Here is a 25889-nt window from a genome sequence, read left to right on the forward strand (position 1 = left end):
CACCTTTTCCATAATTTGTCAGGAACATGGGCACCGTGTGAGGCTGGCAACTCACGAGAACTTCCAAGAGTTTGTTTTGACTGCAGGCCTTGAATTCTATCCTCTGGGAGGTGACCCGAAAGTTCTCGCTGGATGTACGTGTGTCTAAAGGAGGATGCTCTTGAGTTTTCACACGTTTAGGGTATAGGCTTGTCTACTAACACTTGCAAAGTTGGATTCCATCTTCTTAACAGATATGGTAAAGAACAAAGGATTTCTACCATCAGGACCATCAGAAATCAGGACACAGCGAAAGCAGCTCAAATCCATCATCAACTCACTTTTACCTGCATGTGTAAATCCTTACAGGAGCGACATGCCCTTCAGAGCTCAGGCAATCATTGCCAATCCTCCAGCATATGGTAAGGCTTGATTTGTTCTGGTTTTACATTTTTGTAGTAAATTTCAGGAGGAATCAAATGGGATTATGCTTGGTTGGATTGTAGGTCATGTTCATGTGGCCGAGGCTTTGAAGGTGCCATTGCATATCTTTTTTACCATGCCTTGGACGTAAGTGTCCTACCTTAGAAGGTCTTGAGATGAGAGCTTTAAGTTTCTTACATGTACATGTCATGTGCTGTTTTCCAATTCTGTGGGTAGATTTGGTTCTTGGTAAACTCTGGTTGAAGCTAAGTAATGATAACGAGCTAAAGCATACCAGTTAATTCTATGCTTTCCAATTCTGTGGGTAGATTTGGCTCTTGGTAAACTCTGGTTGAAGCTAAGTAATGATAAAGAGCCAAAGCATACCAGTTAATTCTGTTGATTGATATGACTTCTGTTGATTGATATGACGGCATGTTTTTGAAAGTCAAATACAATTCCGTATAAAGTGGCATGGGTAGACAATTGCTTGTACTCATGGAGTGGAAAGTCTATGTGCCCTGGTATTCATGGGTGGAGTGCATATACTATGGGTAGGTATTTGAAACATGCGGGTTATGTAATCACTGAATGAGAAACCCCTCTAGTTGGATGGATTCAGGGCAGATCCAGGTCAGTAGAATTCATACAGCCCAAAAGAAGATCCTTTCATTAGTTGAAGAAATAGTCTGCCAGAGTGGCAGAGTACAAACACACTGCAAAAATGCAGTCAATATATACAAACACGCTGTTTGTACTCTGCCACTCTGGCAGAGTACAAACACACTGCAATAATGCAGTCAGTATATACAAAGACAAAGGGGGAGCTCGCTCCATGGTTGGCCGCTCTCGGAGGGAGGTTACAGTTACATCAGAGGGGGAGGGGGGTAAAGCCACACTGGGGGCCTACAATGCCAGGAAACTCCTCCGTAAGAGTCCAGGGGTCCAAGTGCGAAGGAACACCTCTCACCTTTTCTGCATGGGATCGGACTCACCGGTCAAGCGCTCGAAGGTCCCTCTCAGGTTGTGAATGAGATCTACCCATATGGCTTGGATGGTCTCAACAGGTGGGGTAGGCACTCCATCAATGGTCTCGCTGCAGCAAGCACGCCATAGACGCCAGGATATGGTGCCTCTGACCTCGAGAGGAGGGTCGATGGACCATTTCCGTCCCTGGTGCCCCACAACTCGGACCCTCTATTTTAGGGGGGGGGGGGGGGGGGGGGGGGGGGGGGGAGGAAGGTCATCGTCGCTAGGTTTTCCAGAGGGAGGGCAACTGTTGGCCCCAGGGGCCAACTTGAAAGGTGCAGATAACGCTACCATTGGAGAAACAAAAACCATGAGTGGCACACCTGTATGAGTGAAAGATGCCATCCACGGGGCATTGGGGGGATCCTCAGGATGCAGGAGCCAGTCCAGGGGGGTGAATGGCTGTGTCTGTGTTGAGAGTCATGGTGGGGATCCCTCTCAAGCTGAGAAGGTGAGCCTCCAGAGACTGCTCTGGTGGGCGGCAACAGAAACCTTGCCAATTGTTGCCCTCGCACTCTTCTGGGTCACACTGCACATGAGCCAAAGGGCGGTTCTCCCAAAGCCATAGACGCCAGGATATGGCGCCTCTGACCTTGAGGGGAGGGCTATGGACCATTTCTGTCCCTGGCGCCCCACAACTTGGACCCTCTATTTTTTGGGGGGGGGGCGGGGGGGGGCGGGGATCATCGCTAGGTTTGCCAGAGGGAGGGAAACTGTTGGCCCCCCTGAAAGGTGCAGATAATGCTACCATTGGAGAAACAAAAAACATGAGTGGCACACCTGTGTGAGTGCAGGATGCCGTCCAAGGGGCATTGGGGGGATCCTTGGGCCAGTCGGGGGGGGGGGGGGGTGGGGTGGGGGGGGGGTGGTGGGGAGGGCTCCGTCAATGTTGAGGGTCATGGTGGGGATCCCTCTTATGCCGAGAAGGTGAGCCTCCAGAGACTGCCCTGGCGGGCGGCAACGGAAACCTCGCCAATTGTCCAAAGTCTGGGCTGGCCCCTCGCAGAGGCGATACCATCAAAAAGAAGAAGACTAGGCACCCACCAAGTGACCACCAAGTGGCCAGAAGGGATGTGAGTAGGGATTCGAAGTGAGGGGGCTGTCAGTCCTGCTCCTCCTGGGCGGTTGGAGGAACGTGAATTACGGCTGGAAGGAGGAGCTGCCATGTGTAGAAAAATGATGCTCAAAACAGGGTTCTAAGCCATGGAGAGGAGCCTCCGAGAAGATTCATTGGATGATGGGCATCCCAGCTGTCATGACCCTGTGAAATTGGTACAGCATAAGTGTGAGCATGGTGGTTGGTGAGCAAGATAAATATTTTAAGATTCATACTTGGGTGGCCGGACAAAAAGGTAACATGTGTGGACAACCCCAAGTGTGACGGGGAACCAAGGGATTAAAGTTCATAAGGTTTATAACCTTGGGTGGCCCAGGTTATAAAAAACCATAAGTGGTCCCTAGGATATTTATGGGAGGGGGCTACTCCACTTTTGGAGTACATGCCTCCCTTTCTCTCTTTCTATCTCTACTTTTTTTTGGAAAAAGTGGGGTTGGCGAGCAGCGGAGTTAGAGGGGGAATTTTCTGAAAAAGAATCGCATACACAGCAGGCTGCAGGGTTGCGCCTCTCTTATGCTGGCTTTTGGAGGGACTGTAGGTGGGCAGCACAGATTTAAGGGCTGTGAGAACAGTTACAGGTGTCTGCGCCACTCCTGTTTTTGGAAGAAGGCTGTGGGCGAGCTGCGTATCTGTGGCTGGTTACTGTACAGAGGGTTCAGGCGCAGACTGGGCTGGTTTCATGAGGGAGATTATACAGATTGGTTGCTGGCTGTGCTACAGAACAGAGATGCAGGTCTCTTTTCTTTAGCTCTTGAAGAGCTGGTTGGCTGCTGGCTGCAGAGCAAACAGGCACCTACAGGTTCTCCTTTTTCTCCCTCCAATGCTTTTGGGTAAGAACTGTTTGTTAGCTGAGAAGTGTGGACTATAAGAGGAGAACACAAGGCTGGACAGCAGGTTCTCTCACTGTTTTTTCTCTCTCGGCTGCAAGACAAGAGGACAGGACAGTACGGGGCTCTTCCTCGTGTCTTTTCTCTCTTGTGGAAAGCGACATAAAGACTGTAAGTTTCTCTCTCTTTGTGAGCAAGTGGGACTGCAGGTGATGCCTTATGGAGTCTTTCTTTTCACTGGCTCAAGACTGTTCTAGAGTGGTTCTCTCGAGCCCTTTGTGAGAGGAAGGGTTTGGCAGTTCAGAGGGTGGAAATAGGACAAAATTGTGGGCTGATTTGGATGAGTTTGTGGACTGTTTTTCATGACTGAGTTTATGGCTATGTGCATGGTTCAGTCAGATGCATATCTAAGGCCTCATGGATGTACAGACTTAGTAGATTAGAGGAGATATCAGTGTGGTGTTCTTGGGACACAAGGCTGTATAACCTCTATGCTAAGAGGTCCTGAGGTTTGGCAGATTGGACTTGTAAACATACGAGCCATGAATGGCCATGTTGTAATCATCTAAATCTTTTCCATTGAAATTGAATAAAGAAATACCGAAAGGGGTGCCAAGCTTTGGGTCCAACAGGTGTCATTCTCTTTCTTGTTTTGGAGCACTCTAGCTCCTGTTTATTTGTTTATTAGCTGGACTACAATTGGATTGGGTGATTGCTAGTCTACCGCACTTTGGTTTCTACCAGAGGCCGGTTTTAAGATTCCGTTGCTGGGACAATCATCAACTTTCTTAAGGGAGTGAGCTCGTGGTTGTCTCGAGGAAAGCCATTGCTGAAAACTTCAGCAAGATGTCAGACACAGAAGATGACTATTTTTATGATGATGAGGAAGAGCAGGAGACCACTCCTGAGAGGACTGAATTCGAGGATGTACTTGCAGGAATACAGGCTGCAGAAGATGCACGTTATGAGGATGTAACGCAGCGAGAAGACATGCCAAGTCAAGAGGAAGATGATGCCCAGTTTAAAGCTCGTTTGGCAGGGGTAGTGGATGTGTTTATGCAGCTCACACAAAGTGAGAACTTTGTTGAATTTATGAGAGCCCCTTTTGAGCCTAAGAAGAAGAAGAAGAAGAAAGAGCGTTTTAGGAACCCACCTCAGGGCAATAGTGGTGCCTTCCCATAGGATCTTGCTTTTGGACTGTTTCCTAACATGCAGAACATTAACCCACAGAGTTCCTTTTTCGGACAGCCACCTATTTCGCAACAGTCTATGCATCCAGGCTATTTTGGCGGTGGTTCCGTGTTCCAATCTATGACTGGGGGTTACCCTCAGGGAGGCATGGGAATGCAAGGGAATATTGGAGCTAATTTTCAGCCTAGTATGCAAGGTAATATGTATGGTGGTATGCACTCTGGAATGCAAGGGAATATGTATGGGAGCATGCAGCCCGGAATGCAAGGAAACATGTATGGGGGCATGTAGCCCGGTATGCATAGTGGTATGTTTGGAAACATGGAGGGATCAGCAGGAATGCATGGTATGTCAGGTGTGGGAACTGGCAATGTTGACTCCATGATAATGCAGGGGGTAGGAATCTTGTGAGGCCACTTCCTTACGATAATCTAACGCCTATGGGTAAGGCGAAGGATTATAAGGAAGGGGGAGCTACAGTGAAATTTGACACATTCAGTGGGGTTAAAGACAAGCTCAAGGCACTTACCTTTTTACAGCAGTTTGATGCTGCTTTTTTTGGTGGAAATTACACGGAATCCTCGAAAGTGAGAAAAGCCGCGACTTTTCTCAAGGGCAATGCATTGTAGTGGTGGTCCACTCTTCTTTTGAAGGGCATAGCACCATCTACTTGGGTACAGTTTAAACAGGTTTTCTCTTCCGTGTGGCTCACATCTACATTTGAGGTGGATGTAATGACAGCATGTCACAAGTTGGATGCATTGAAGTGTGAGAATCTTGAGGATTACAATAAGAAGTTTTGGGAAGCTTTACTCCCAGTTACTTCTTATCGTGCAGTGCCATTGTCTAAGCAGGTTGAGAAGTATTGTTGTTGGTTGCCCAAGGAAGTGCGTGACTATTGCATAAAGATTCGAGTAACAAATAGATGATAGAGAATGCCATGACGGCAAATGCGTTACTCACTGGAGTCTCATCTGGATTTAAGGGCAGCAAAAGCACACGTAAGAAAACTGAAAAGTCAGGGCATGGTTTGCGTGATGCAACAGTGCCAGCAGAGAAGCGGTATAAGAAGTTACCAATGCCCAAGAGAACTCCTGAGGAGAGACATGCTTTGATGGATGCTAAGAAGTTCTTTTCTCTACTGAGGAGGGACATATTTCTTTCAATTGTCCCAAGCGTAAGTCCCAAAAAGACTCTGACACTAAAGGGGAGCCCAAGTCTAAGAAAGCAAAGCCTTCTGCAGGGTTAGTTCTTGATCGTGTTGGGGAACAGCCAGGTGGTGAAGAGGCTGAGTTGTGCAGGGCATGGGGCAAAGTAAGAGATCAGAATGCCTTGATTTTCTTTGACACAGGTGCTAGAGCCGACTTTATCTCACCAGATTTGGCTGGCAGATTGGGGATCCGCGCAGATGAGATGGGGCCTTTGTATGAGGCTAATATGGCTTGTCTTGGGTATGCAGAACCATTACCCCTATTATTGGGAAGTTGAGGCTTCATGTGCAGGGTTATGTGGACAGTGAGGAGTTCTATATCATGCCACTTGATGGGTGTGATGTTTTGTTGGGTATGCCATGGTGTCATAGAGTACATGCGGTGGTGGATATGTATAGCAGGAAGATTACTTTGACTCATAGAGGGAAAGAGCATATTTTGGATGTAAAGCTTAAAGGAGAATTTGTTCCTATTGTATCGGCTTCGGCCATTTCATCAGTAATGAAAAGCATCTTTCCGTGTACTTGGTTTTTGTAAAGGATGCATAAGATGATGAGTCTAAATCTAATTTGTCTATGTTAGATAAAGACAGGACTGATTTTCTACATGAGTACCAGGATTGTTTTTCCGAGTCATTGCCAGGAGAAATTCCTCCGGAAAGGCTAGAAGATTATGCTATTGATCTTATTCCGGGGAGTACCCCACCAAATAGACCGCCGTACCGTGTTAGTGCAGCCCAACAAGAGAAAATTATGAGCCAGGTACAGGAGTTGTTGAAAAAGGGGTTGATTCAGCCTAGCTCATCACCCTTTTGCTCACCTGTGCTCTTAGTGCAAAAGAAAGATGGTTCTTGGCGCATGTGTATTGACTACAGGGGGCGCTAAACAAGAACACCATCAAGAATCGATTCCCTATTCCGAGGATCGATGACATATTGGACTGATTACAGGGCTCCACAGTCTTTAGTCGGATAGACTTGAAAAGCGGGTATCATCAAATACGCATTAGGCCCAAGGATGTGCATAAGATAGCATTTCGGACCACTTTTGGGCTATATGAGTTCTTGGTCATGCCCTTTGGCTTGACAAATGCTCCTGCCACCTTTAATAGGATGATGGATAGGATTTTTCGGCCTCATAGAGCGTTTGTGGGCACATTCTTTTATGATATGATTGTGTATTCACGCTCAGAGGAGGAGCATAGGAAGCATTTAGCCACTGTGTTTGAAGAACTCCAGAAGCATAGGTTGGTCATTAATAGCAAGAAGGAGTGAGTTCTTCTTGGAAGAGATATACTTCTTGGGGCATATCGTGTCTCTAAGGATGGAGTCCGTATGGATTCTTCGAAAGTGGAAGCAATTCTCAATTGGCCAGATTTGAGGACCGTGCATGATGTACGCAGCTTTTTGGGATTGTGTTCCTATTACGGGCGGTACATACGTATTTTGCTGAGATTGCTTCGCCCCTTCATGCTTTAACAAAGAAGGGAACTCCGTTTCGATGGGCTGATCGGGAAATTGCAGCCTTTAAAAAGCTTACTTTGGATCCCGTATTGGTATTACCAGATCTCCGAAAGGCTTTTATTGTCCAGTGTGATGCATGTGGGAACAGCATTGGGGCAGTTCTCATGCAGGAAGGACATGTGATAGCCTATGAGAGTCGTATATTATAGAATGCCAAGAAGCATTTACAGGTTTATGAGAAAGAGATGTTGGTTGTAATTCATGCTCTTTCTACATGGAAACACTATTTGCTTGGGGCTGATTTCACTGTGCAAACAGATCATTAGACCTTAACGTTATTTCCCCACACAAACTAAACCTTTTGAGAAGCATATGAGATGGGCCAACTTTTGGTCTATGTTCCACTTTCAGATAGTACATGTGGAAGGCAAAAAGAATGTTGTGGTAGATGCTTTGTCACGCAAGCCATAGGTCTCAGCAATTTCACTTGCCTATCATCATGAGCTTGATGAGATGAAAGAGCAGTATGCCCAGGATGAGGATTTTGGAAGGGTCTATGATCAGATGTCCGAGGGTCAACGGCATGATCATTATACTCTCAGGGATGGCTTTTTGTTGATGCATGGTAGATTGTGTGTTACCTGGCAGTTACGACTCAAGGTTATGATTGAAAGTCATGCTCCGCCGTATGCAGGTCATAGAGGTATTGACGCCACGGTAAAGGCAGTTGAGGCTTTCTTTTATTGGCCGACCTTGAGAAGAGATGTTGATGCTTTTGTTAGGCAATGCATCATATGTCAGAAGGTGAAGTATGACCGTTAGAAGACACCAAGGTTACTTCAACCTTTACCGATTCCAGATAGACCATGGGAGAGCATTGCCATGGATTTTATATTTGATCTTCCGAGGACACAAACGGGGAATGATGACATTTGGACTATCATATGCAAGTTCAGTAAGCAGGCTCATTTCATTCCCGTGCGTAAGAAGATCAAAGTTGATCACATGGTGAAGTTGTTCATGGCGAACATCTTCAAATATCATGGCATGCCTTCGTCTACCATTAGTGACCATGATCCATGGATGACGAGTTTATTTTGGAGAGGGTTGTTTGACAACATGGGTACAACTCTCAAGTTTTTATCATCGTTTCATCCACAGACAGATGGACAGTTGGAAGAGGCTAATTCCACAGTGTTAGATCTTCTCAAGTGTTATATGTCAGAGCACAAGCAACAATGGGAAAAGTATCTTCCTTTGGTGGAGTTCGCTTATAACAACACCATCCATACCTCGACAGGCAAGGCGCCTTTTGAGACTGTGGAAGGAGGGAAGAAGGTACCACCCATTTTGCACACAAAGGATAGGATATTTGAGGCTGACCAGTATGTGGAGAACATGGATGAAGCTTATACGAGAGTTAAGTTGGCACTCCAGAAAACTCAGCAAAAGCAAAAGAAGGCAGTAGACCGTCACAGACGTGCATTAGAGTTTGCATTGGGTGATTGGGTTCTTTTGCGATTTGAGAAAGCTAGGCTCAAAAAGATGAAGGATAAAGAGCGCTTATTCCCTAAGTTGAGCATGCGCTATTATGGACCTTTTCAGGTATTGGAAAAGATTGGTGAGGTGGCCTATTGTTTGAAGCTACCAGATCATTGGAGGATTCACAATGCATTTCATGTGACTCTACTTAGACCTTTCCGTGGAGATGTGCCTGAGGATGTATCAAATGAGGCTTAGCCGGAAGTTGAGGAACTTGATGAGATTCTTATTCCAGAGCAGATACTGGCACATAAGGAAAGAAAGGTACGAGGTAAGTTTCCCGTCACTATCTTGTGAAGTTCAAGAACTATTCACCGATGGATGTGAAGTGGATGGATGGAGGAGGGTGACTTAGCAGATTCACCTCAGGTATTGCAGCTTTATCTCAATGCCTTTGAGTTGGAGCCGACTCTTGCTACGGCTCATTGAGGTTCAATAGAGCATGGGTTTGGAGCATTGCCTGATGCTCAAGAGGGGGGTAGCACCTCCGCTCCCTTGATACAGACAGGCTCAGATGACATCTAGAGGTCGCTTGGTGCAGCTTTTGTCTCACCTGAAGGTACTGACAGCTGACAGTATATCTGCTTATGGGACTTATATGATATATGTGTACTAGTCACATTGGATGTTGTGGTTGTGTATGGTTCACAGTGGTATACAACTTGGACTATTACTACACCATTGGTTTGCAGTGAATGTTGTTACATATGCATGGCTTAGAGAGATTGGGACGCTGATCTTGCCATATTGTACATTTCACTTTTAGTTGGATCACCTGGCTGATATCTTACTGCATTGGGGAGCCTTTGTTATCAGTGTGGTTCCGCTTTGGATGTCTTGGTGTATCACCAGATTGCATTGAGGACGCTTGCCATTTTTCAAGAGGGGGGTATGTCATGACCTTGTGAAATTGATACAGCATAAGTGTGAGCATGGTGGTCGGTGAGCAAGATAAATATTTTAAGATTCATACTTGGGTGGCTGGACAAAAAGGTAACATGTGTGGACAACCCCAAGTGTGAAGGGGGACCAAGGGATTAAAGTTCATAAGGTTTATAACCTTGGGTGGCCCCTAGGAAGGTTATAAAAAACCATAAGTGGTCCCTAGGATATTTATGGAAGGGGGCTACTCCACTTTTGGAGTACACGCCTCCCTCTCTCTCTTTCTATCTCTACTTTTTTTTGGAAAAAGTGGGGTTGGTGAGCAGTGCAAGTTAGAGGGGGAATGGGTTGCGCCTCTCTTATGCTGGCTTTTGGAGGGACTGTAGGCGGGCAGCACAGATTTCAGGGCTGGGAGAACAGTTACAGGCGTCTGCGCACTAAGCTACACTCCTGTTTTTGGAAGAAGGCTGTGGGCGAGCTGCGTATCTCTGGCTGGTTACTGTACAGAGGGTTCAGGTGCAGACTGGGCTGGTTTCATGAGGGAGATTATACAGATTGGTTGCTGGCTGTGCCACAGAACAGAGATGCAGGTCTCTTTTCTCTCTCTCTCTCTCTCTCTCTCTTTAGCTCTTGAAGAGCTGGTTGGCTGCTGGCTGCAGAGCAAACAGGCACCTACAGGTTCTCCTTTTTCTCCCTCCAATGCTTTTGGGTAAGAACTGTTTGTTAGCTGAGAAGTGTGGATTATAAGAGGAGAACACAAGGCTAGACAGTAGGTTCTCTCACTGATTTTTCTCTCTCTTGGCTGCAAGACAAGAGGACAGGACAGTGCGGGGCTCTTCCTCGTGTCTTTTCTCTCTTGTGGAAAGCGACATAAAGACTGTAAGTTTCTCTCTCTTTGTGAGCAAGTGGGACTGCAGGTGATGTCTTATGGAGTCTTTCTTTTCACTGGCTCAAGACTGTTCTAGAGTGGTTCTCTCTGGCCCTTTGTAAGAGGAAGGGTTTGGCAGTTCAGAGGGTGGAAATAGGACAAAATTGTGGGCTGATTTGGATGAGTTTGTGGATTGTTTTTCATGGCTGAGTTTATGGCTATGTGCATGGTTCAGTCCGATGCATATCTAAGGCCTCATGGTTCAGTCAGATGCATATCTAAGGCCTCATGGATGTACAGACTTAGCAGATTAGAGGAGATATCAGTGTGGTGCTCTTGGGACACAAGGTTGTATAACCTCTATGCTAAGAGGTCCTGAGGTTTGGCAGATTGGACTTGCAGACATACGAGCCATGAATGGCCATGTTGTAATCATCTAAATCTTTTCCATTGAAATTGAATAAAGAAATACCGAAAGGGGGCGCCAAGCTTTGGGGCAACAGGTGTCGTTCTCTTTCTTGTTTTGGAGCACTCTAGCTCTTGTTTATTTGTTTATTAGCTGGACTACAATTGGATTGGGTGACTGCTAGTCTACCGCACTTTGGTTTCTACTAGAGGCCGGTTTCACCAGCCCCCCCCCCCCCCCCTTGCAGGTTGGAAGCCATGAAGAGATACGGCTGATCAAGAAATCCTACAAGGCTTGTTGCCTCGGTGGAGACTGCGCCCAATCGACTTGCCCAAGAGTGCTCTACTCTGTACTGCTGGATCAACCAAATCAAGCTCCCCCTCGAGCTTGAGGGTGCTTGATGGTGATGCGTCTCCCACGTGCGTTAGTCTTCCGTTGCGCATTCTGGCAGCGCCAAGCCACCTTTTCCCATGCAGGGTGTCCCGTCACGGCCTAACCGTAGAGAGTATTGGATCAATCTCTGAATCTGTTCGGTGCATGATCGGTGCAAAGCCCAAAAAGAGGTAATGAACCACATGGTGGCCAACAGAACCTAGTTGGCACCACCACCCTCCCTGCCAATGATAGTCTAGCTGTGCTCTATAAAGGAGCTTTCTCCAGATGCTTAGAAGAAGAGGGTGAATGCTATGAGGAAATATCAAGGCCCGCCTGGCAGCCCAAATAACGTACTGCTGCACCTTGTGGACTCCATCAGAACTCGCCTACTGGATGCCAAGTCGGCTGGGTGTGCTGCTGACTCAAAAACCATCAGAAACCACACAACTTGTGCTTGTTGATCCTTGCCTTGGCCAGGGAAAACTCCTCTACTACTGCCACAAAACAATGGAGGTTACCCTCTGAACCTGTCAAGTATGCAGTGGTGTCATTGGAAAACTTTGCATTAGAAGCTGCTCCATGGTGTGAATGGGGAGGTGCAGCCCCTGAAAGCCAGTATCCTGGGCCTAGAGGAAGGAGCTCATGGCCTCCGCCATGAAAAGAAACAGGAAGGGGGGACCAACGGGCGTCCTTGTGCACCAAGTGGGAGATGGCAAAGCGCTTGCGCCGCATGCCCCTTGAGTAAGAACCTGGTTGTGAGCTCCAAAGCAGAGGGCGGATACCCCTCAAATATAAGAGGTGGAGAAGCCCAGGGGAAGCATAGTCCCCTCCGAGAAGGCACAATCCTCCTTGTGTAGTGATAGAATGTGCAGTGGAAGAAGGGAAAGTGGAAACACAGGAGAGAGAGAGTGAGAAAGAAAGAAAGAAAGAAAGCTGTATTAATGTCTACTAGAGGCCGAACTCGACCTATGAGACAAATCAATGTACAACTGTCAATGTCTTCTGGATGTCCAGAAAAAAAAGGACAAAATGAACATGAAATAAACTATGAAAGTACTGAGCTAGTGGGGGGGTGTGATGGATGGAGCACTACTGCTAGAGGCTCAGGATGCAACCTATATACGCAGGGTATACAAGAATGCAATGCAGATCTGTCTAGCTCCAACCAGTACCATAATGCGGGTGTAATATGTGATACATAGGCGATGGCGAGGCAAAAATACCTCCGAGCATGATCTCCGGGTGTGAGTGTAAGTGAGCTAGCCGCTTCTGGATATGGTGTTGATGTCGAGCCCGTATCTCTGTGATCTCCCTCTGATGTAGTTGGGGAGTCTGTGATCTCCCTCCGAGAAAACACAGGTGAGAACCTGCTCTCAATATCATCATCAAAAGCCCAATGTTGTACATAAGCACACTTCACTAAGGTAGGCATCGCCAGATGAAAGGACTCCACATCCCCCTCTGAAAAAGATGTCGGATTGGTAGAAGCCCAACCTGGTTCTAATCCAAATCCAAAAAACTCTGGAAGTACCACTGTGCCCTAGGCACGGTTAGCAACCACAGATCCAAAGCATCTGAGTGAGTCCAAAAACCATCCTCCAAAACAACAGACCTACACACCACATCAAAGTGGTAGGGGGAGGGGCATCCTTAGAAGCATCACAAAGAGAGGCAGAGGTAGACTCCTCACAATGAGGAAGGGAAGTAGGAATACAAACTGCAATGGTAACAAGATCCCAAGAATCAGCAACAAACAAGTGATCCATGTGTAAGGATCACACCTCACTGGCAAAACACCCTCCTTGTTCTGCAAACACTGCAAAGAACACAGACTTGGACAAAATAAACTTTACTCAGGATCTTTGAAAAGATCACTACTCTCCTCCAAAATCTGTAAACTCCTGTCACTCACAGAAGAAAGTCTCCACGGATACAAAACAGCTCCTGAAACTGATCCTCAAGTGAAGTAGCTGGAGATAGGCCCCCTCTGAGTGTAGAAAACTCCTTTGGGAAGCAAAACGCAGACAAAACACTGCTGTCCAGCAAAAAAACAGCACTCCACCACCAATAGAAGGCAAGGAACATGAAGAAACCGGGTAACTGTGAAGGCCAAGAACAAAACATAGGTATAGATGCTCCGAAATCAGCAAAACGCTGACTGAAATAAGAAATTCAGTATCCTCAAGTACCAAATTGCCTCCAAAGCCACAATCCACACAAAACACCCTAACACTGTAGATCACCGGCGCTCTGATACCATGATAGAATGTGCAGCGGAAGAAGGGAAAGTGGAAACATAGGAGAGAGAGTGAGAGAGAGAGATGGAGAGAAAACGCAGGTGCGAACCTGCTCTCAATATCATCGTGCGAACTTGCTCTCAATATCATCATCAAAAGGAATACATGTCCCGAGCAAGAGGGGAGAAAACCTCGTATGTGAGGGACTGCAGCAAACAATGCTAAGCAAGCAGTGAATAATGAGGGAGGCAAGCCAGCTATATATATGCCCAATAGAAGGCAGCCGACTAGGGAAAAGATCCTCCACGACTAGGGAAAAAAGCCCAGGACTTCATAAAATGGGGAATAATATGGGAAAACATATGTGAGGGGTGACCAACCCCTATAGCTAACATGGTCAGCCCTAGAGGCTAAAATAGGACACCAAACAGGAAGCCAGCAACAAGGAGATGATGTCTAACATGTAGGCCTTCTCGAAGTCTAGCAGCAGTACTGCAATGTCCTCTCCTCGGAGCCTGGCCACCGTAGTAGCCTTCCAAAAAGTGAAGAAGTTATCCATAGTGCTCTGATCCCGGATGAAACATGTCGGAGTGGAGAGGATAGGTGAGGCTCGAGGCAGAGACTGATTGCCTCTCTAGTGATCGCCACCCTCCTTTGGGATCAGGCAAATGAGACCCTCTGCCAAGCGCTTGGGAAGCAAGCTGGTCTGATGACCTTGTTGAAAGCGGCCTGAAAGCCCACTTCCATGAGATCCCTATGACGAAGGAATAGGGAAATCGAGAGGCTATCCTCTCCAGGGCACTTCTGGCGAGGTAGTGCCTGAAGTGCATCTGCTAACAACTCTGCTAAAAAAGGGGAGTCCTGGTACGTCTGTAAGGGGATTGAAATACACAGCTGTACATGCTGCCACTCTCTGGTGTACCTCCTCCCTCTGTGGAGAGTCAGGGTCAGCAGTGGTTGAGGCGGGAGAGGATGGGGCTCACTGATCCATGGTCAGAATGAGAAAAGGAGCAAATTGGAAGGTTCCAAGTGTCCAGACCTCTGACGTGGAAGAGAAGCTCCTCCCATGTGGGGCTCTCGGGGCCTGAAACTGTCAGGTCTGGTCATCCCTGGCTGCGATCCTCCGGGTCTTCAAGCATGTTAAAGTCTCCTCCCATGCACCAAGCATCGGCGATGGGAAGACCCTGACACATCTGAAGCCAAAAGGACGTGTGCTCAGAAGTCCCATTGGGGGTGTGGATATTGAGGACCCCGAGGCGGGTCTCCCCAATGCGAAGAATCATCCACTGAGCGCAATCAGGTATGATTGTGTCAGAATCATCGATCTGGGAGGCTACAGCCTCACTCACCGAAATGCACAACTCCCCCGTGGTTCCCTAGGGGGCCAAAAGCTGGGGACCAATAGGTATGACTCCTGCCCGGGAGAATCCTTCTACAACATTGAATGCGGCCACCCAACTGGATCATAAGAACATCAATGGCGCCCCCTACCAGGGCTCACTGAAGCTCCTCACGAATCGGTTAGGTGCCCCTGAAGTGAGCTCCTCCCAATCTGCAAATGTTCCATGAAGCTAGCTTCATGGTTTAAAGCTGAGGTGGCGGGCTATGGCATGGGTCTCCATGTGTCGGAGCATCTTCGCGATGGGTTTCGATGGGGAGTAGTGGCTGTCCCCTCGCTGCCAGAGCTACTCCAAGTAAGCCTGAATGGTGCTCGCGCCCTCAGGCCAATGAAGGTGCCTGTAGATGCCCTTCTGCACGATGAAGCTGAGGTGGAAGTAGAAGAGATGGAGCCCGTTCATTTTCAGGGTGAGGCGAGAAAAAACTCCATCCTTGCTATCGGCCAAGCCTTCTTGATGGCCGTGGAGACTTGCTGATTGTGCAACACCTGAGTGATAGATATTAGACAGCCTTCTCCCTGAGGGTGGAGTCCACGGTCGAGACTTTCGTACGTCGCCCACTCATCACTCATGGGAATGAGAAGACAGCTGCTCCCACATTTGATGACATCGGCGGTGAGAGGTATAGTATCTATCACACAGATGCAGAGCAATGCTCCTCGTAGGTGGATGCACTCTTGACGGGGAGCCACCTCAAGAAGTCATCGTCCACTGGATAGCCATCATGAGGGAGAGGAAACAAACTGTCACCTGGTGCAGAGTAGATTTGGGTCTCCACAGGGTTGGAGAAGCTCTGGAAGGAATGTGAACGGGTGACAGACTTCTGGGAAGCATGAGGGGGCTGTGGCTGGGGCTAGGGAGGAGGCCCTGGGTTTGGGTAGGATGGAGGTTTAGATGGGGCTGAGGCTCCGAGCGGGCGAGAGGGGTGGAGGGGGCAGAGATGAAGATGGAGAAGAAGCAAGGGGAGCCTTGGCGGGAAACTGCTGCTGAGGAAGGGGGGGGGGGGGGGGGGGGGGGGGGGGGGGGGGGGGGAAAACGGTCCGAGGAAGATCATCGGGACAATTTGAGAGTACAGGCTCATAGTGGTTCTCAGTAGGAACCGTATCCTTTGGCCGTGGGTCACTGGAGTCCTGCTGACAGACATCGGCTGGGGGAGCTGCACAATAGCGGGGTGGCTGTTGCTGGCAAGGATCAGGTGGGGCTTCTGCACCAGGGGCCTCGGGGAGGCGGGTCTGGGGACAGGCTTTGGCAATGTGGCCCATCTGCCGGCATATGAAGCATTGATCGGGAAGGCCAGAATACTCCACCTGCTGAGAGGAGCGATCCAAGCCAGGGATCCTTGGGAGGGCTGGGGGGGAGGAGAATCCGGTGAGCTCATGAGAATGTGAAGCGTCGGAAGGCCTGCAGCTCGGGCAACAACGGAAAAGAAGCCGTTGAGGGTGTGTGACTATCAGGCCCAAAAGGGCTGCCAAGGGGAGCCCCAAAAAGGTCCTCCATAAGGGCCCAAGAAGGCCCTCATTATTGGCCTCACAAAAGGCCTAAAAAGGCTCTTGACCAGGTCGGCCAGGCTGGCCAACAGGGCCAGCCGACCTAGTCCTGTGGGGGGGCCAGCCTTATATAAACCCCATGCTGCCCCTCCTTTGGCCATATCAACACAATCAACATCGGTGCTGCCCCTTCTGTACCTGCTCTGCGCGGCGCTTCTTCATCAACACACCATCCGGCAACGCTGCCTGCATCACCATCGACTGCGGCCACTCTTACCTCATCATTTGATCTACATCAACCTGCGTTCAGCAGCAGCTGGCGCTCTGCTCCAACACAATCTTCTTCATCATCCACCAACAGCAGTTCGGCGCCCTGCTCCCTGAGCATCCAGCAGTCCAGCACAGCGTCCCACACTGCAGCTGGCGTGCTCTCACTGTATTCAGCAGCACATCTGCGTTTTCTCAGTCTGCGTGTGCAGCCTTCGACATCTACATCACTCAGAGTGCCACCGCTGTCTTCGACGCACGCCTTCGTCTTCCTTCATCCTTGCTTCATCGCCGGTCTACTACTTAGAGTCACTTCATCAGTGCCTCGTACAGAGGCCCTCTTGTACTGGATTACATTTACCATTATACATATACTCATTCATCCATTTCATGCTGTGTTGATTTGCTCTGATCTCTCGCACATCTGGTCCTTCCATCCTTCTGCCCTCACATGGTATCAGCATGGATCGACTACCTGCAATTCCGGAGGATAAGCCTTTGTCACCGGATGTTGATTCTCCTTGCTTAGATCGAGACCACACGGAGGATGGGACTTCTGACTCATTGGAGTGCCCCGTTCGAGGTCTTACATTGTAGACGACCAGCCTGTCTACACCTACTCACTCTCTACACCTTTAGCATCACGACCTTCCTCTCCGACCTTATTAGACTTCGCTTCCAGAGGGGGATACATGCCTACAGCCAGTTTGCCAGTATTGGACCCCGGTATCCAGCCTTCTCCGGAGATCTCTGCTGCGCAGTCTAGCCAATAGCTTGGACTTCGGTTTGGGTCATTCTCTTAGGGAGGACAGGTACCACCATGGTCGTTTGGAGATCCATCATCATCAACTCAGCCGGAGACCGTGTCAGGTTCGTATGTACCATTGAGTGCATATGTGCCTAATAGTACTTGGGTGTCCACTTCTGCAGCACAGGTTCAGCATACAGTACCAACTACTACCCTCGATCTTTGGAGTAATGTGAACCCAAATAGAGGAGGGTCTAGGAGCTGAGTACGCTCTCAGACCACTGGTGTACAAGGAGGCTACATTGTTTTCTCTTCTGGTTCACCTTCTATTTATGCTCCTAATGTGTTTTGGAATACTGCACTACCTCAAGCACAAAACCCTCCCACTCAATCCATGTTCCTGCTGGCATTGGCATGCAGCCATTATCGGCCGCACCTCCACAGGGACCTGCGTATGGGTTTTACCCAACACAAGGATCTCTTGGCACTATGCCTACCAGCACCATGTCACCACCCAGCATTCCGGGGTATCAAGTAGTTTACCAACCCATCACAGGCACTACACCAGTACCAGCTTATGTGCCTACTCAAGGTTTTGTGTCTCAGCCAAGCATTCCATCTGTGTCGAGTGCCAGCCTTATATCCCATCTTATGGATTATCCTCACCAGGTCCTACACCTTGATGGGTATTAGTGGTTATTCCGGAGTACCACCTAACACTTTACACTCCGGATATGGGTACTAGCCATCCTGGACTCCACCATCTCCTTCCCTCCATGTATCTATGTCCAGAAATGCTTTCACAGAAAAGACTTGTTTTAGCTAATTACATCACCTGGGCTAACCTTATGGAATAGGTCTTCACTTCCCAAGGTTCTTGGAACTTGGTGAAGGGACTTGAACCGAAACCCTATCCCTCACTAGCACCTCCTGAAGTCATCTGCCATTGGGAAGCTAGGAATGCCACTGCTATAGTGGAGCTCATGCAAGGTCTTCTGCCGAAGGTTTCATTCACAACTCCAGCAGTTCCCCTATGTCTTTGACAGATGGGCACACCTTGCAAAGAGAGATGCAATGCGTGATTGCACGTGTCGCATTGATCTTGAGCATCAAATCCAAAAATTCACTATTAAAGAGGGGGATGACTTGAAAGTCAAGGTCGCTGAGTACCGGCGCCTCAACGTGGAGCATGCCACCACTGGCTCTGCCAAGTCTCAGGAAGACCAGGTCATCACATTATTAAACAAGTTGCCACCTAGTTTCTTTACTTTTGTCACACAGACCATTAGTTTAGAACCTATGCCTAACCTGTATGAGTGTGAGTGCCAATTCCTGCGCTTCGCTCGGTTGCATGACCAGTTTCACCCCAAGAAGTCATCTTCTTCCTCCTCTACCCAAGAGGGGACCCTTGTTTCCAATACCACCTCTACCCACAAAGGACAGCAAGGGAAGGGGAACAGCAACCCAGGTAATCAAGGCAAACCACAAGGCAACAACAATGATCCCAAAAACACTGCCTCGACACCCACTCCCTATTGGTAGAATCTTCCTAAAAAGAATAGATACTGCACTCATTGCCAGATGTTTGGACATGTTGATGATGAGTGTGGCATCAAAGCCAAGGAAAACAGAGATACCAACCCCAATGCCAACAACTCGAATCGCCAAAACAACCAAGGTGGCAGCAATGTCTCAAATTGGCGGTCAAGAGGGGGTAATACTCCAACACCTACTCTGCAGGGTCCCCACCAGGGAACTGGCAACAAAAGGCATTGGTACAAATTGGCCTAGGCCTTCTGAGTCTCGTTGTTGCCCGAGGTCAAGCACAGAAGGATGGCTTATACCGGATGTCTACTTTTCTATCTGAGCCATCTTCCAAGGATTCTGAGCTTCATCGCATTTGATTAGTGACTAACCAAACCCACATGGTAAAGTATTGGAAAGCATTTGATTTATGCTTCAGGAAATACACCCACATGTACCTCGAATAGTCATCTACAATCAGCATGTAGTAGAGTGACCCGTTCAAGGAGGGGGTTGGGCATTGCCCACTCAAGTCGAAGTGAATCAACTTGAGGATACCCTGAGCATGATAAGTAGCATGTTGTGGGAACGGTGTACGATGCTGCTTACCCATTTGACATGGCTAGCAGACATCCTTGGTTAGTTTGAGGTGGGGTATGCCTTCAACCAATTGGTCTCTAGACAACGGGCGTCTCGATTGGGATTGCTCGTAGTGACAATGGTGGTGAGTTTATCTCCCATCAATTCATCGAGTTCTTGCAAGAGCAAGGCATTCAACGCTAGCTCACTTCCACCAACTCCCCCTCACAAAATGGAGTGGTCGAGCATAGGAACCATACTGTTATGGATATGGCACACTCCATGCTCTTTGCAGTAGAGCTGCTTGAACGCCTTTGGCCAGAATCGGTCAACACTGCGGCATAGTTCATATCATACTTGTATGATTGGCGAAGCAAACGTTTACTAATGTTGGTTAAATGGCGTATGAAACTGGCCTATCATTCTTGTTCTCTTTTTTTTTTTTTTGGCTGAAAGTGACAGTGTGGCTAGTTTGCACCCTGTAGGTACTAGGCTCAGGCTGTAACGAATCTGGGCCTCAGGTTGGGCAACGGGCACTATACTAAGAAAAAGCCCTACACTATACTAATGAACTGCACATACTTACTAGTACATATAGTACATAGTATGTACTATGTACATTCAAGTTTTCAACCTTCAATTTTCAACTTTCAACTTTCAAGTGTCAAATTGTCAATATTTTTAAGTCCCAACTCCCATGCCCCAAATTTAAGGCCACATATGAAACTCCACCAGGAGCTGAGTCATACTTTATCATACCTATCATTCTCCCCGACGTATGGCAGTATGAAACGTATGATATGAACTATGCACTGCGGTGTACCTTCTGAACTGGTGCCCTACAATCGCTCTCTCATAGGACTCCGTTTGAGGCATTTTATGGCGAGAAACCCACTGTTTCCCATCTTCATGTCTTTGGGTGTGCTTATACACGCTCCGAATGACGCGAGAGGTAAGCTTGAGCCAAGGAGTGAGTTGCTCATTTTTGTGGGCTACTCTTCTGAATCAAAGGCCTACAAAGTCTTTGATCCAAGATCAAACAAAGTCTTCGTTCGTTCAGACATTGTCTTTGATGAGCGGGACTTACTTCGCCTTCCGTTGCCCATACGATCCGAACAAGAATCTCTAACTGAGCCACATGAACCTAATGAGTTGACTATTATTCCGCCACTTGAGGAGCCTTCCTCCTCCTGATAGCCACTCAAGGACCCTTTATCTCGTTGGTACCAATAGACCATGCGGGATTCAGGCATGCTTTCCAGCGATACCCCCTTGGATGGTCCTCGTCGGTCCACTCGCCTCAATCCTCGTGTCTCATTTGCCTCTGTGTTTTCAACAGACTATTTGGCGGCGCATGATGAGCCAACATCGTGGAAAGAGGCAATCAAACAGCCCGCCTGGAAACAGGCTATGGAACAAGAATTTGAAAGCATTGACTGAAATGGCACGTGGATCACCCTCGTCTTAAGAAGGTCATTGGAACCAAATGGATATTCCGCACCAAATTTAAGGCCGATGGTACCTTGGACAAGTACAAAGATTGGCTTGTAGTGCAAGGCTTTCACCAAAAAGAAGGCATTGACTTCGACGAGACCTTCGCACCTAACCCTCGAATGACAACTATCTGTCTCTTACTCAATCTGGCCGCACACCACAACTGGCCAGTCTACCAGATGGATGATGGGGAGAAACCTGTCAATTAGGGTTTAGAGTTCATTCATGGGAGACATACACAGAGAAGCAAGGGAGAGAGAGAGAGAGTTGTGGGGATAAGTCAACTCATGAAAAACATGAGTATGTGACTCCCCTATCACACATGTATATTGCACTAGTACACATAGTGCACTTAGTACATTAAAAGTACTAAGTGTACTATGTACTATAACTTATGGGCTTGTACACACTATAAGGGTGGGCATAACGCCTTTACCCCAACAACCTCCCACTTAAAGGCAAAGTGCCCTTAAGTAAAGGAAAAGAAAAAATCAGCATGTACATGATAATATACAAGGCCATATCAAGGCTGAAAATGGCCTCATCCAATGCCCATCAAGTGTCTGCAATGAGCAAACCGCTCCGGAGGCAAACTCTTCGTCAACAGATCAGCCGGGTTGTCATCCGTGTGAATCTTAACAAGCTGAATTTGCTTGTTCTCTATCACCTCTCTGATGAAGTGATACTTCACATCCACATGCTTCGTCTTTGCATGAAAAACAGGGTTCTTTGCCAACTGAATAGCACTCTGACTGTCACAATGCAACAATGGAATATCCCCTGTATAACCCAAATCAACTACTAACCGAGATAGCCATAATGCCTCCTTGCAAGCCTCTGTGGCTGCAATATACTCGGCCTCTGTAGTAGATAAGGCAGTGCACTTCTGCATCCTGGATATCCATGACACAGCACCTCCTGTGAATGTAAATACATAACCGGTAGTAGACTTCCGGTTATCTGGATGACCGGCATAATCCGAATCCGTGTAACCATGCACTAATGCATCCTGTTTGCCAAAGCAAATGCACAAATCCTGTGTGCCCTTCAGGTATCTCATGACACCTTTCACTGCTTCCCAATGCTTCTTGCCAGGGTTGGCCATGTATCTAGAAACCACTCCCACTGCAAATGCAATGTCTGGCCTAGTAGCAACCATGGCATACATGAGACTGCCACAAGCTGAAGCATACGGAATCTTGGCCATATCAGCCCTGTCACTATCCGACTGTGGGCTGTCCATAGCACTGAGTTTCACATATGGAGGCAAAGGAGTACTAGCTTTCTTCCCCCCGTCCATATTGAACCTCTGCAAGACTTTGCCAATGTATTCCTTCTGAGACAAATACAACACATGCTGATTTCTGTCCCGAAGTATCCGCATACCCAAGATGTGATTTGCATCACCCAAATCCTTCATATCAAAGGTTTCATGCAGCCTCTTCTTCAAAGCATCAATCTCTTTACGAGATTTCCCGGCAATCAACATATCATCAACATACAAAATGAGAATCAATAGACTGCCATCCAAAGCTTTCTTGGTGTACAAGCAGTGATCTATGTCACTTCTCCTGAATTTCTGTGATTTCATGAATGTATCAAATTTATGATACCATTCTCTTGGTGCCTGTTTGAGCCCATAAAGACTCTTTTTCAGCTTGCATACAAGCTTCTCCTTTCCACTCTCTGCATAACCCTCTGGCTGCTGCATATATATCTCCTCATGGAGATCACCGTGAAGAAAAGCAGTCTTCACATCCATCTGAATCAAGTCCAGATCATCATGCGCAACCAAAGCCAACACAGCTCTAAGTGTGGTCATTTTGACCACTGGAGAGAAGATCTCATCAAAGTCCACACCATATTCCTGCTTGAAGCCCTTAGCCACTAACCTGGCTTTGTATCTTGGCTTTGCATCTGATGCAACTTTGAGCCTGTATACCCACTTGCATGGCAAAACCTTCTTGCCTGCAGGCAAAGGCACCAACTTCCATGTTCCATTTTTATGCAGAGAATCCATCTCTGACTTCATGGCACGCTCCCATAGAGCTTTGTCTGCCCTCTGTAAAGCCTCTTTGTAACATGAGGGCTCCCCACAGTCAGTAAGCATCAAATAGTCAACCCCTGGAACAAACCTGTCAGGGGCTCTGGAGGGTCTAGTGGACCTCCGTACCCAATGACCATCATTTGCAGGTTGCTGTCCAGCCTGCATATCACCCATTGGTGGCTCCTGTTCCATGCCATAAGGCTGAAATATCATGCCCGGTATCTCCTCCAACTGTGGTATATCCATAGGGATATCTTCTGCCATCTCTGGCTGTCCATTTGGACCATTTTCAGCACCATTTAAGGGCTGGTTTTCCTGCTGTAATGGCTGATTTACAGCCCTTTGTTGTTGTCCATGATGTCCATCATCATCAAAGATGACTCTGCCAGGCTCCTGTTGCCTTGCAGGCTCCTTATACATGCATGTTTCATCAAAAATGACATCATTGCTGCGTATGATCTTTCTATTCATGGGATCCCAAAGTCTATACCCCATTTCACCTCTGTCACCATATCCTAGGAATATGCATTTATGAGACTTAGGATCAAGTTTGGTGCGCATTTCCCTGCGTATGTGCACGTACGCAACGCAACCAAACACTCTCAAGTGCTTGTATGACGGAGGCTTCCCTGTCCATACTTCTTCTGGCACTTTCCCACCAAGCCTCGTGTTAGGTGACCTGTTTATAAGGTGAACGGCTGTCATAACAGCTTCAGCCCAAAAACCATGAGGTAATGCAGTATGTGACAACATAGAACGGACCTTCTCCTGTATGGTCCTGTTCATCCTCTCTGCTGTCCCGTTTTGTGGAGGATCATAAGGAGTAGAGAGCTCCCTCTTGATGCCTTTAGCATCACAAAAGTCCTGAAACTGTTTGGACGTATACTCTCCACCATTATCGGAACGCAAAGCCTTCAGTGTTTTGCCAGTTTGATTCTCAACATGAGCAACAAACTTCTGAAACACTGAGAATGTATCGCTCTTCAAACGAAGAGGATAAACCCACACCTTGCGTGTGGCATCATCTATAAAAGACACAAAGTATTTTGCCCCTCCCAAAGAAAGCTGAGGCATCTCACATACATCTGTATGCACAAGCTCTAACTGAGCATCTTTCTGTCCAAGAGCTTTCTTGTGGGGGCACTGTAGTTGCCTACCATATATACAATGCTCACAAAACTGAAAACTTGAAAACTTTAGAGAAGGCAAGTAACCCAAACGAGACAATTGCTCCATTCCCTTGACACTCATGTGTCCCAACCGGCTATGCCACATAGAAATTTCCGGCAGCTCGGTTGCATTTACATTAGCATGGTGACAAACACCTGCATGCATGAAATAAAGAGTGTCCACCTTAGAGCCTCTGGCAACAACCAGTGAGCCCTTACTAATCTTCCACTTTCCACTACCAAATGTGGTAACATAATTAGCATCATCAAGCTGTCCAGTAGAAAGCAGATTCTTCTTGATCTCAGGCACATGCCTGACATCATGGAGCATAAGCTGTGAGCCATCTGAAAATACAAGCCTCACATCACCTCTGCCAAGAATTTTGCATGCATGGTTATCACCCAAATAAACCACTCCTTCATTGCCAGCAGTGTACCTGACAAACAAGTCTCTGCAACCTGTGACATGAAAGGAGGCACCTGAATCAATGATCCATGAGTGCATACCATGACCACCTGTAAGAAGTGAATGGGCATCAAGTGAAGAAGTAAATAGGACCTCATCCTCACTGCCACCTGCATGTGACACATTGATTTCTTCGATCTTGACTCCACTTTTGCCCTTTGGCTTTACATCTTTGGCTTCATCTTTCTCTTTGTCTTTGCCTTTTCCCTTTTCTTTTTGATCATTTTTCCATTTGTAGCATTGTTTTTTAATGTGTCCCTTCTTGCCACAATAATGGCATTCCAAATCCTTTTTGGAGCGAGACTTGCTCCTTCCCCTTTCTTGGCTTTTCCCCCTTTGCTGGGATCTCCCACGTGCATTCATTGCATTGGACTTTCCCACAGAGTTGTTTTTCCTGTTCATCTCTTCTTGAAGAAGAGCACCCTCAACATCTGCATATGACAGCATAGCATGCGAATTACTAGTGGCTGTCCTGAATGTGTCCCAACTCTCTGGCAAAGTGCATAACAAAAAAGTGGCTTTGAACTCATCGTCCATTGCCAACTTTTGATTAATGACCTGGCTGACAATACCATTAAACTCATTGAGATGGGCTGTCATAGAAGCCCCTTCCTTCATCTGAAGGCCTATGAGTTTCTTCAACCAATACACTTTGCTTGAGGCACTTTGTTGGGCATACAAGTCCTGCAATCTCTGCCACATTCCCCAAGCTGTCTTCTCTTCACGAATGCTGAAAAGTAATGAGTCTGACACAGACAACATGATAGTAGATCTTGCCAGCTCATCCATATCTTCCCACTCTTCAGCTGTAAGAGAAGCGGGCATCACATCCCTTTCTTTGATAGGTTTGTGCTGCTTTTTCTGAAGCAACACATTGTAGCACTGGGTTTGCCAAATATCATAGTTATGCGAGCCTTCAAGCTTCTTGATGTGAAGCAATGAAGAGCTCTCACCTGTGGTTGCCATAGCAAAATGCAACCTGTAATGCCTGACTCCCTGCAAATGTGCAAACACTGCACCCAAAAGATGTGCAAACACTGCACCCAAAGCACACAAAGTGCTAACAAATGTTCTCCCAAGCTTTATCTCCCACTGCGGAAGCAAGAATGCAACTTTTCTCCCACTTTTTGTGATGAAAACACCAAAATCTGGTTGCTGCAGA

General features: G+C 47.5%; 1 protein-coding gene across 1 annotated transcript in view; it reads left to right on the forward strand.

The window, feature by feature from the left end:
- LOC147613901 (sterol 3-beta-glucosyltransferase UGT80A2-like) overlaps positions 1-25889 on the forward strand; it is a 128765-nt gene that overhangs the window by 17671 nt on the left and 85205 nt on the right. The window contains exons 5-7 of the mRNA XM_086781906.1: positions 23-134; positions 234-401; positions 486-549. Of these exons, the coding sequence (XP_086638032.1) occupies positions 23-134; positions 234-401; positions 486-549 (344 nt within the window). The remainder of the gene's footprint in view (positions 1-22; positions 135-233; positions 402-485; positions 550-25889) is intronic.

This window comes from Cibotium barometz, chromosome 43 (genome assembly GCF_041138505.1).
Source record: "Cibotium barometz isolate CiBa-2024 chromosome 43, ASM4113850v1, whole genome shotgun sequence".
NCBI classification, from domain to species: domain Eukaryota; kingdom Viridiplantae; phylum Streptophyta; class Polypodiopsida; order Cyatheales; family Cibotiaceae; genus Cibotium; species Cibotium barometz.